Below are 12,040 nucleotides of genomic sequence, written 5' to 3'. Positions count from 1 at the left end.
AAAAATCTAAAAATACAATTAAAGCAAGTTTTCTTTTTAGTTCCTTACTCCATGATACATTACAATATTAAAACTTCAAATTTCTCTTTTATTAAACCTGTTCTAATTGTCTAGTTTTTACAATAAAAAAATTTTAAACTTCTAAAAAAAAACCATAAAATTTCAGGAAAATGTTAAATCCTATTGTGAATTTTCTGTGTGAAGAACATTTTTTTTTTGAGGCATTTGCTGGTCACTTTTAACGTTATGTCCTAAGATACAACCTTGGAAATCAAATACTCAGATTATTCAGAGAAGGGAGAGTCAATTTTAGTGAAGTGGCAACTGTCTTAGGAAAAAGTGATGCCATTTGATAACTAGAAAAATACTCACCTATAAGGTGTCTTGGATTGGTGGATGTGCAAGGTGTAGTAGAAAACAGAAAAACTGTTATAGAGAAAAAAAGACAGTAGGCCAAATTACTGAACCAACCGTTTCAAAAAACCTCTGACACGACCAGCACTCTTGCACAAATAAAATGAACAAACACCAAAATATGTGGACTGTTCATTTTGATTCTCCAATCAATTTGCTCCTTTCTTTCTAGCCTCTTCTTGCTCCAGATATCATAGTTCCTTATTTATTCTTCTCCTACGTTTATTTTAATAAGAAAATCACAAAATTCTCCAAACAGTAAAGATACGAAAGGCCAAAAATCAGTTTTAAAGATACACAAACAAGGAGTGCTATATACTGCTCCTATATTTAAATGAAAGTTCTTATCTCAAAAGCTGTACTTTCTAACCAGTTGACAAGTAAAATGTGTGAAACTTAAATGTAAGTAAAAATTAGAAACACAGCTCATAACAAGGCATTTTCTTTAAAAACTGAAAATGAGTGGGTTTAAATACAACATATAAATGTGGGTTTAAATATAAACATATAAAGCAAAACATTCTAAATAGTAAAGCCTTCACTTTACTAAAAGGAGATTTAAGGGAAAAACTTTTTGTCACAATAAGCTTCCAAAACTTTGTTTTGAAACATTAATCTAAAATAATAATACGTCATAATCTAAAATAATAATAGGTCGATTTTATTATGGGTAAAAGAAAAATTTGGGGGCCTAGAGTGAAAGTACAACAGGTAAAGCACTTGCATGCACCCAACTTGGGTTCGATTCCTGGGATCCCCCAAACAGTTCCTTGAGAAATGCCAGGAGATATCCCCGATCATCACTATTTAGATGTGGCCCAAAACAAGAAAGAGCCATAGAGAGAAGAATAAACTGAGAAAAAATATATATGGTTTTAAATTTAAAAAGTAAAAGAGAAATCCTGTGAGCTTCTATAGCCTCAAGCTTCACAAGAATAAAGATCTATTAAATAAGTTTGATTTCTTATACTATCACAAAATACTAAAATAAATAATATACCTGTATTACTGATAACTTTAATTTATATTCTATTTATCTAAGATTTATTATACATCTCGGGGGGGGAGAGAACACTATCTGTAACCTTAAAGTTCATGAATCAAGAAATGAGGTAACTAACTGCTGCACACAAAACCAGCATGTTATAAAACAACTATACTAGAGTTTCTGAACTATGTTGTACTGCAAATAACCACTTTATGAAAGTTAAATCATCTGTCTCTTTTCTGATATTTTTATTGCCTAGGAGTTTCAAGAATTTTAGTAAATGTAATACATTGGGGCTGGAGCACAGCGGGTAGGGTGTTTGCCTTGCACTCGGCCGACCCAGGTTCGATTCCTCTGCCCCTCTCAGAGAGCCTGGCAAGCTACCAAGAGTATCTCGCCCCCACGGCAAAGCCTGGCAAGCTATTCGTGAGATATTCGATCTGCCAAAAACAGTAACAACAAGTCTCACAATTTGTTTTGAGACGTTACTGATGCCTGCTCAAGCAAATCAATGAAAAATAGGTGACAGTGCTACACTATTACACTGAGCCAAAATGATTAAATTTGTTTACAACTAAAAACAAAAACTAAAAACTCTGCTATGGTATAACACAGAGGCCCATGCTACAAACACAAGTGCATCCAAAGTATACAGAGTACACAGACTGCTTCAGAAAAACCCTAAAGTTCTTAGCCTTGACAAATAAAAGAACATTCTCAACACGGTTTTTTTAAAAAAGATTTTTCTTGTGAATTTCCAAATACACTTATTTCTGAGGAAAAATACTAAGATTTCTATCAAAAGAAAAAAAACCTACTGACCATTCGAAAATACTTGTAACATCAAAAACATACAAACTCCAAGGCTTTTGACAAATCACATATAAATTCTGTATTAGTGAAAAAACAAAATGCAATAAGTATATTGAACAATCTTCTTCCCCTAAAATAGTAGAAATAACAGAAGCCAAAAAAAAAAAAAAACAAAAACAACACAATTTCAGAATGTCAGAAGTTCTAGCTGTTGCTTTTTTTTTTCTTTCCTGAGTGTTAATAAAAATAAATCTTTTACTACAGATACTAATGTATCCTCCCTCATTATAGTATTCAATAACCATTTATTAATTTAACGAGGCATAAACCAGACTACAATGGTTTCCATTCTCCTTCCACAGCCTTTGAAAAACTCTAAAAGTTCAATACACACACACACACACACACACACACACACACACACACACACAGCTACTTTGTGAACTCCTGAATTTGTCAATAATAAAAACCTACCTAGTACCTAAAGATCAATTAATGTACTATAAATCAACATGTGATCTAGTAAAGATCTAAAACCTGTGATGCATGTTGAAAAGTATAAATTAGTTGCACTTAACCCTAATTCTACTGGATGGACAGCCTAAGAATCAATTTCAATAAGCACCCACAAGGAATTCTTATGAAACAATCTTAAATTTCTGAATCTTAGAAACAATGGGAAAGCTCTATAGTAATTCCTATTTACTAATCCCTCTACCATTTTCACTCACCATATTAATAAATAACTGTAGTCAGAAGGGGAAAAAAATTGTCATATGTTTGCTGGTGTTGGGATGTGATTTGAAGAATAGACATACAAATAAACATGATCGTACAGTATAAAGTACTTGTTAGGGCTATCCCCCATTCCATCTTAGCAAGCTGATAAAACATAGCTTTTCAGAATAACTTCAATATCTTCGTTTAAGACTGCCTGCCTTTCTAGAGTCAGAGAGATACTATAGGGGTTAAGGCCCTTGCTTTGCATGTGATGCAACCTTTAAGCATAAAATGATGGCGTAGCCCCAGAAAACTGCCAGGTTGGTCCCAATCTCCTGACCCTTAAAAAAGACAGCCTTTCAGGTTCACACTACACTTAACAACCCAGTTTAATTTATGTTAAAGCATTTTAGAGCTTAGGGGAACACACACACACACACACACACACACACACACACACACACACACAGAAGAATGGTTTGTGAGACCAAACCCTTACGTTCCATATATATTTAAAAATAATTCTACCTAAAAGAGAAGGCAAAAAAGCAAAGAAAGAGAATAAAGAAAATTTTAAAATCCCTATCTGCTGCTGTATGTGCTGAATGCATGATCCCAACAGCTCAAATCTGGACCTGGAAGTTTTGTTGTCTGTGATCTCTGCAGGATCCCAACAGCCCAACTGTTTGTACCTGCAAGCGCTGCAGTCTCTGATCTGGGGTCCAGAGACAAGCAATTTCTGAACACATCACAGTCAGGTATGTGCAAATACCACAACTCAAGTAGGAATTTGATCCCCTGACAAACACAATTACAATGTGTGTGCACCACAGTCAGTTTTGTGTAACCCGTTATCACAACAAAAAGAAAGGAAAAGGAAGGAGCAAAACCTGTGTCAGAACACATATTCTACCACAGAGAAAGAGAAGGGGCTCCCAGGGATTAAATATAAGGTTTCATGCATATGAAACATGCTTTCCACCACCGAGCTACAACCACCCCCCAAATGATTTTATCTCTATATAGTTAAATACTAAAAATATACATGTGAAAGGAAAAAAAATCTAAACAAGGTACATAAGAGATTAAAAAGACAAAGTTATCTACTCCCAGTTCTCCTTATTCTTTCCCCCAAGCCAAAACAATTAGATTTTACCTAATTTATTGTTTGTTAGATAAAATTTATTCTTAAATATACGCATAGACATATTTGAAGGCTTTTTGTATTCAAATATCAGGATTACACTGATTTTACATCTTACATTTTAAAAAATCAGTATCTCTGCATTTCCAACTTAGCATATGTAAATCTACCTGTTAACTTCACAGCATTCTTTTGTAATGTATTTTAGCACAGCCATAGGGCGTTTGCCTTGCACGCAGCCAACATGGCCGACCCGAGTTCAATTCCTCCGCCCCTCTCGGAGAGCCCAGCAAGCTACCGAGAGTATTCCATATGCCAAACATAGTAACAACAAAGTCTCCAATGGAGACGTTACTGGGCCCGCTCGAGCAAATCGATGATCAACGGGAGGGCCTTTACCTTTTACCTTTACCATAAAAGATATCTGGCTAGGGACTGAAATGATAGTACAGCCGACAAGGCATTTGCCTTGCACGTGGCCAACCATGTTTCAATGCCAGGTATCTCATATGGTCCCAGGGCCCAGCAGGAGTGATTCCTGAGCACAGAACAAGGAGTAAGCCCTAAGCAATGCTAGAAGTGGCCCAAAAACCAGAAACAAGCAAAGAAAAAGAAAGGAGGAAAGAAAGAAAAGGGATATTATCCATGGTGGTGGAAAATGGGCACTGGTGGAGGGATGGGTATCTGATCATTGTATAATCGAAACCCAAGCACAAAAAATTGTAAATCTACAACTGTACCTCATGGTGTTTCACTAATAAAAAAAAAAAAAAAGAAAGAAAAGGGGTATCTAGCTTAGGAGAGGGAGATGGCACAAAGAGACAGCTCCATGCTGGAGCACATGCTTTGTATCACAGGAGACTCCTGGTGCAATACCTTGGTACTTCATGGGCCCCAAAACAGACTAGGAGCAACTCCCAAGTAGAGAGCTGAGGAAAACAGGGTGTGAACCAAAAACAAACAAAACATTTAGTTTCTTAAGTCTCATTTTCTTCAGTATACATTATGTAGTGATGAAAGTTCCTACACAGTTATTATTTTATCCCTATACAGTTAGCCAATTTTTCAATCACTGAAAAATCATAGATACTACAACTTTAGAAATATAATATTCCTGGATGTACAATTCCTGGTTCTTATACTTTTTAAGATAATACCAAACCACACTCCAAAATTATTAAATTCACATTTCCACAAATGGTACCCGTGCCTTATCTCTCTGAATGCTAGGAATTATCAAGATTTTGCACTTTTAAAAACCTACTGTTCTAAAATAGTTGTGGTTTTAATACATCTACACACACACACATACACACACTTATAAGTGAGGCTAACAACGTTTTACATATTTTAAATGTTTCCCTTGCTTTCTTTTCTCTGACACCTAGAAACGGCATCTTCCTACTTTGCAAATTTTCATATTCAGACTATTATTCTTTCTTCTTATTAAAAATATTCTTACATATTTAGTAAACTTGTCCTTAATATATGTGTTACAGATATACTTTATACCAGATGGTTATTCATTTTAAAGAATGTTGCCATGTCTAATTAAAAATTTTATAAAGTAAAATTTGTTCATAACTTATATTTTCTGGTTTTTGTTTATTGCCTAGAACATATCTAGATAATATATGGACGTTGTGAATTCACTTAATACTTTGTAGTACCACTAACAAGGGCTAGAGCAATAGCACAGTGGGTAGGGTGTTTGCCTTGCACACAGCCAGCCCAGCCGAGCCGGGTTCGATTCCTCCGCCCCTCTTGGAGAGCCCGGCAAGCTAACGAGAGTATCTCACCCGCACAGCAAAGTCTGGCAAACTACCCGTGATGTATTCGATATGCCAAACACAGTAACAACCAAGTCTCACAAGGGAGACCTTACTGGGCCTGCTCGAGAAAATCAATGAACAACGGGAGGACAGTGACAGTGACAGTGACCACTAACAATCTCACATTACGGGACTACATAAAAGGTACAAATCTAATTTTCATATCTCATAATACAGTTGGTGAATTTTCCAAGATCACATATGATCTATCTACTTACTCTAATGATATCGAACATCCTCATCATCACCATCATCAGTCTCATTTATCACCATCATTACCATCAGATGCTAAATTCCTATTTTTGCACAGGTCTAAATGTAACTCTTCTGTACTATTACTTTTTCTATCAGCGCACAGGTCAAAACCATTTACTACTGTTGTGTTATTACATCTTTAAAGATCTGGTACACTTGTATGGTTTTACTTTTTAAATCTACATGATAGGCTCATATTTATTTTCTATAGGAAATAAAATGCTTCTCCAGCCTTTCCTCTTAAGGGTTATTAGAATTAAAAATAAACTGCATTATTTTAGAACTCACAGCTTTTTAATTTGAAGTATTACCATTCATTATGTAGTTTCAAAGTGAACAGTAGTGATAAATATGATAACTATAATCTGTTGGGTACTGTGTACTAAACCTATTGGAACTGCTTGTTTCAATGATCAGAACAAACTTATGTGCTATCACTATCTTCATTTCATAGATGAGAAAATAAAGCTCCACGGGGTAAAGTAAATTGCTGAAGATAAGAATAAGCAAAGGAGCTGTGTTTTTAATTTTTTTTTTTATTGAATCACAGTGAGAGACACAGTTACAAAGTCATTCATGATTGGGTCTCAGTTATATAATGTTCCAACACCCATCCCTTCAGGAACTGTGATTTTATTCTGTGCATTGTGACCTGAATCTACATGAAACCAGTTATTCATTTGTTCAATTGTCCTCCTCTTCAAACTTTTACTTTTCTTCTGTAGGCTCTGCCAACTCACTTATTAATTAAATCCTACATGTTCTTCTAAATGGGACTTCCTCCTTACATTATAAATATAGCTTGTTCTTGTTTGTATAAAAAGATGATTTTAGAACATTAAGCTTTAGAGTGTCATATTACTGAATTCTCTTCAATACTCCTATTTTTTTCTATTTTCCAAACATACAATCATATCCAGGCAAATATTAATTCAATACATCCTATTCAATAGTTCTCCCAATGTCTAAATAAATATATTTGTATGCCTTAATAATTGTAGAGTGTTCTTTCAATGTGCTATTAGATTCTATTTATGGTATTTTTTCTCAAAACCAATGTCTGAGATTATGGTTTTCTTTGCGGTTTCTCTTAAAGGTTTGGTATGACTAATTTTTTTAATTTCACATATTTTTCTTTTATTTCTATGCTTTGGAACAATTCTGTATTAACATGATTTTATCCCTTAAGGTTGTTTCCTGGGAATTAAGTTAATCTTGCTGATTTATATTTGATATAAATATATCAATTATATAAATGTATAAACACATTTAAGTGTTTAATGTGAAATTATGTCAAATAAGAGATGTATTTCAAATGTTTAATTATATCACATAAACTACAAAATTTTGATTCAATGAAAAATAAAGATTATGAGCAAACATGTAAATTAACAAGATTAGACCATACTCAGAACATACTCAGAGCTAGGCTGAGTTAAACACATAAAGCATATAGCAAATCGCTGGTTTACGGCTTTCTATTTAAGTCATGAGTTGTAAAAAAAAGAAATCTTTGATGACAGAGAGATAGTATAGCAGGTAAAGTGCTTGCTTTGTACACTGCTGACCCAAATTTAATCCCCAGTGCCCCAGATGGTCTCCTGAGACCACCAGGAGAGAAACCTGAGCACAGAGCCAAGAGTATAAGAAATATTTCAATGGGACTTGATAGAGCTGGAAAGATAGCACAGGGATTAAAGCGCTTTCCTTGCATGTAGCCAATCTCAGTTGATTCCTGAGCACTAAATATGATCACCTAAAATGAACATTGCCAAGAGTAATGCCTAACCACAGAGCAAGGAATAGTCCTCCATAAGCACTATTAGGTGTGGCCCCCCCACAGAAAAAAATAAAGTGAAAAAATAAAAATAGGATTTTATTAAATGCTGCTGGAATTTTCATATCCAGAGAACTGTAAGTGCAAGAGAAATCAAATTTATACTACAAATGGCCTAGAAATACATGAATTATTTCTTGCTATAAGGTACAGAATGCTTTTCAATTAGCATATATATTAAATATTTATACAAATTTGTAAATATCTATATATATACACATTCCTTTTCACTGAGAAAAGGAAGATGTGCACAAAGCTCTCAAATGTGACTACTTAAGTTATCTAACTCCACATAAAGGTAAACTCTGAAGTTGAATATGACATTCCCCACACTAATTTATAAGACTATCACTGAAACATTTAGTAAGTATTTATCCTGTGGTAGGCCCTGAGTCAGAGAGAAAGAAATATGAAGATAGGGGTGGAGAGATAGCACAGTGGGTAGGGAGCTTGTCTTGCATATGCCCAATCCTGGTTTAATCCCCAGCACCCAAGTTTACAACACCACTTAAATGATAACTGAAACAAACTTATTACCACTATAAATAATGCAGGAAATTCTATGGTCACCAACGTACCGTCAGGAGTGATTCCTAAGTGCATAGCCAGGAGTATCCCCTGAGCATCGCTGGGTATGACCCTCTCCCCCGCAAAAAAATAAATAAAAATAATAAAGATATAATTTGTGGGCTCAAAAACATTTTTTGGTATATATGCTCATGCCACATATACAAGCTCCCTTAGTACTGAATATAGTAATCTGATATTAAATATCTAAGTCTCCAAAACATAAATAATTCCTGTGAGAACTATTTCACAAAACAGCAAATACAAAAACACTGAAATTCCAATATAAATATACTGGATTACTGGTATAAGCATCCAATTCTACAGCTGCCATCACTTTTGCATTGTTAATTCTAAATCCTGGCATATTAAAATTGAGTCCTATTTCTCTTTTATAAAATATAAGTAAATACAGAGTCCAGAAAGGCTCTGGAACCAGAGCTTTGATAAGGGTTAAGAAAAAGGCAAAGAAAATTCCCTTTCTATGATGTCTAATAAATATTAATTTCCAGAAAAATATCAAGAGGAAAACAATAAGCTCATGTTAAGGGGAAAAAAGTTCCAAATCAAAGGGAAACTTTGCTTTAATATTTAACATAAGAATGCTAATGAATAACCAACAAAAAGTTAATATTCAGATTATCGCCTTTTTGAAAAAAAAGTTCTTTATAACCATGGCTGAGCTGTAGACAATGAGAAAGTTGGGAGGTAGTCTGATATGGTAAAAACCTACCTGTGCACATGATTCTTCAGGTGTTTTGGCACTAACTGAATAAAGTGCTGGGAGATCTAGTCTATGCACAGAAAATTTTTCTAGAGTGTGCAAAAGTGCTGGAGCAAGGTGAGAAGTTTGACCTGAGCCTCGTTCTCCAGAGAGCAATAACCTTGGCCTGTAAGAGGTTGGCTGATGATATGGTGACCTGCAATACATGTAAGACATAATAATTATTTCAAAACCATACATTCTGGAGATTAATATGAAGTAGGCATTTTAAACTCAAAATTAGAAAAATTTTGCACCATTGATACAGTGAATAATTTTATTCGTTTTAAATATTCTCTCCAATCATATTAATAACCAAAATGTAAAACTATAAAAATCCATTCAAAAAGAAAATAAAAGTAACTGGGTATTTATCCTGTCATATAATATTTTGTTGGAAAGGTTTCGGACACTAATTGTTATTATCTGGTCAAATATTAAGAATTCTACTTGTTTACCAAGAAGTACATCTGCAAAGTACTCAAAATATAGGGTTTTCTACAATGGCTGAAATGGTAAATTTTATTCACTTACACTACAAAAGTTTTTAAAAAGAAAAAAAAATGCAGGACTTTTACAGTGACAGTAAATTTTGTTCCTGGACCAATGAAAACTATATATGCTTTTCCTAATCCTAATACATGACATTGAAATTTCTACTCCAGAGAAGTCAAATTCAGGAAAATATACCAAACAAATTCAATTTTTATTTTAAGATTTTATAGCACCATTAAAATTATAGTTGAAACGAACTCATCTATTAGCATTACAGTTAATTCAGGAAATGCTCACCACTGCAGCAAGAATAAAGTGAACTGAAAATGGAATTAATGGAAAGAAAAGAGGAAAACACGGTTGCTTACAAAAGATATGATTATGCACTAGAAAATCTAAGAGTCAACTAGTTTCTGTCAGAATCTACAAGCAACAAGACAAAAATACAAACAGAAAAAAAAAAAACAACCATTTTCTAAAAACCATCAATAACCAATATAAAGGAGATCCTATTTACAATTGCAAAAATAAACTGAATGATTATATATTAAATATTCTTAGTAAGAAAAGTATAAAAATATGTAGAGCATATTATAAGAATTAGTCTAAATATGCCAATTTTTCCTGAAGAATTGTTTATAACTTATATTAAAATCACAAAAGAACTTAAGGGGAGAGTAAGGCTTAGTCTCAACATTATCTGAATGAACAATCAAAAAGAAAATTTTTGGAATAAGCTAATTCCAATTTTAAACGTATTTCAGAAACATGCATTCACATAGATTTCTTCTTTATTCTTTTTTAAGAGTTCTACCAAATACAAATTTTCCACTTATTTAAAGAAAAGAAGAAAAAGCTCAGAGAGGTTCAGGCATAAGACTCTACAATGAAGTGGTGGCAAAGATCAAATTCTCATTCAAATCTATTTCAATCGCAAAATCTATATTCTGATCCACAATGTTAAAATATATTTTTCTTTATATTTAAACATGGTAAAGAATGAAATTACATAAGAATGTAGACCATACCAAAGAAACGTTGACTAATTGACTAATGCTATGTAGTAGTCCAGATAAAAGCAAACATTATAAAGAAAAAATGAAAAAAGTATAGATGAGTATAAAGTACATAGCTTTATAAAAGGAAGACTTCAGATTCTCAATTCACAAAATAAGCAAAGATTTCTAACAGAGATAAACACAAAAGATTTCTTTAATTCATGCAAATTTTAAAATGTAACTCAAAAATCACTATCTAAACCAAATATCAAGTTACCAAGTTAGACAAAAAAAATTGCCATTAACAGGAATCGTTCTTAATGTATAAGATTTTTCACAGTGCTTTAACAAAAAACACCTTAAAGTTAAAAGACAGATACAGCTAAAAAACAAACAAACAAACAATAGTCACTCAACAACTGTGGAATGTATCCTTGCTTAATGCCTCAGGCCTAGGCTTCCAGCAGTACCATTTATTAATAGAACTCACAAGTGAATAGTAACTACTTTTTTTTTTTACTCTTGGAAAAAAGGAAAATACACAAACTGCTATGATTCAGAGTGATTACCAAGTGGTCCTGTTTAAGAACAGAGTGCTATGATACTTCACAATTAGAGACCCATAGAAGATCTTTCTGAAAAAGTGTAATAGTCATAAACCCAAAAGACCAGAGGCAAAAAGGATAAATTCCAAGAAACAAAAATAGTTTTTACAAAAAAGCAAAGGCTAAAAATAGCACCAGCCCCTCTTGAGGTAACTATTATAGTCCATACAACCAGCATTTTTTTTCTTTTGTTTTTAGGGTCACACCCAGCGATGCTCAGGGGTTACTCCTAGCTTTACACTCAGGAATTACTCCTGGCAGTGCTCAGGGGACCATATGGGATGCTGGGAATTGAACCTGGGTTGGCTGCGTGCAAGGCAACACCCTGCCCACTGTGCTATCACTCCAGCCCCCCAACCAGCATATTGTTTTCAAAAGGTTTTTATTTGTTTGGCGTTGGGTTGTCCTTCCACACCCCCACCCTCCACAGCCCCTTGGTGGTGTGTGGGGGCCACACCTGGCAGTTATCACTCAGGGTTTACTCCTAGCTCTGCATTCAGAAATAACACCTGTTAATAAGACTCAGTGAACCTTATGGGGTATTGGAACTCCAACCCGGATGAACTGCATGCAAGACAAGCACACTACCCACTGTACTATCTCTCCGGC

At 34.1% G+C, this 12,040-nt stretch overlaps 1 protein-coding gene across 3 annotated transcripts in view; it reads right to left on the bottom strand.

Moving 5' to 3' along the window:
• Positions 1-12,040, bottom strand: part of ATAD2B (ATPase family AAA domain containing 2B) — a 144,498-nt gene that overhangs the window by 51,714 nt on the left and 80,744 nt on the right. For all 3 annotated transcript variants that reach the window (XM_056123673.1, XM_056123682.1, XM_056123690.1), the window contains exon 18: positions 9,304-9,490. In XM_056123673.1, coding sequence (XP_055979648.1) covers positions 9,304-9,490 — 187 coding nt within the window. The remainder of the gene's footprint in view (positions 1-9,303; positions 9,491-12,040) is intronic.

Source organism: Sorex fumeus, unplaced genomic scaffold, assembly GCF_029834395.1.
Source record: "Sorex fumeus unplaced genomic scaffold, SorFum_2.1 ptg000006l, whole genome shotgun sequence".
Lineage (NCBI taxonomy): Eukaryota > Metazoa > Chordata > Mammalia > Eulipotyphla > Soricidae > Sorex > Sorex fumeus.
Note: the sequence above shows the minus strand (reverse complement) of the source record. Positions and strands in the feature narration are given on the sequence as shown.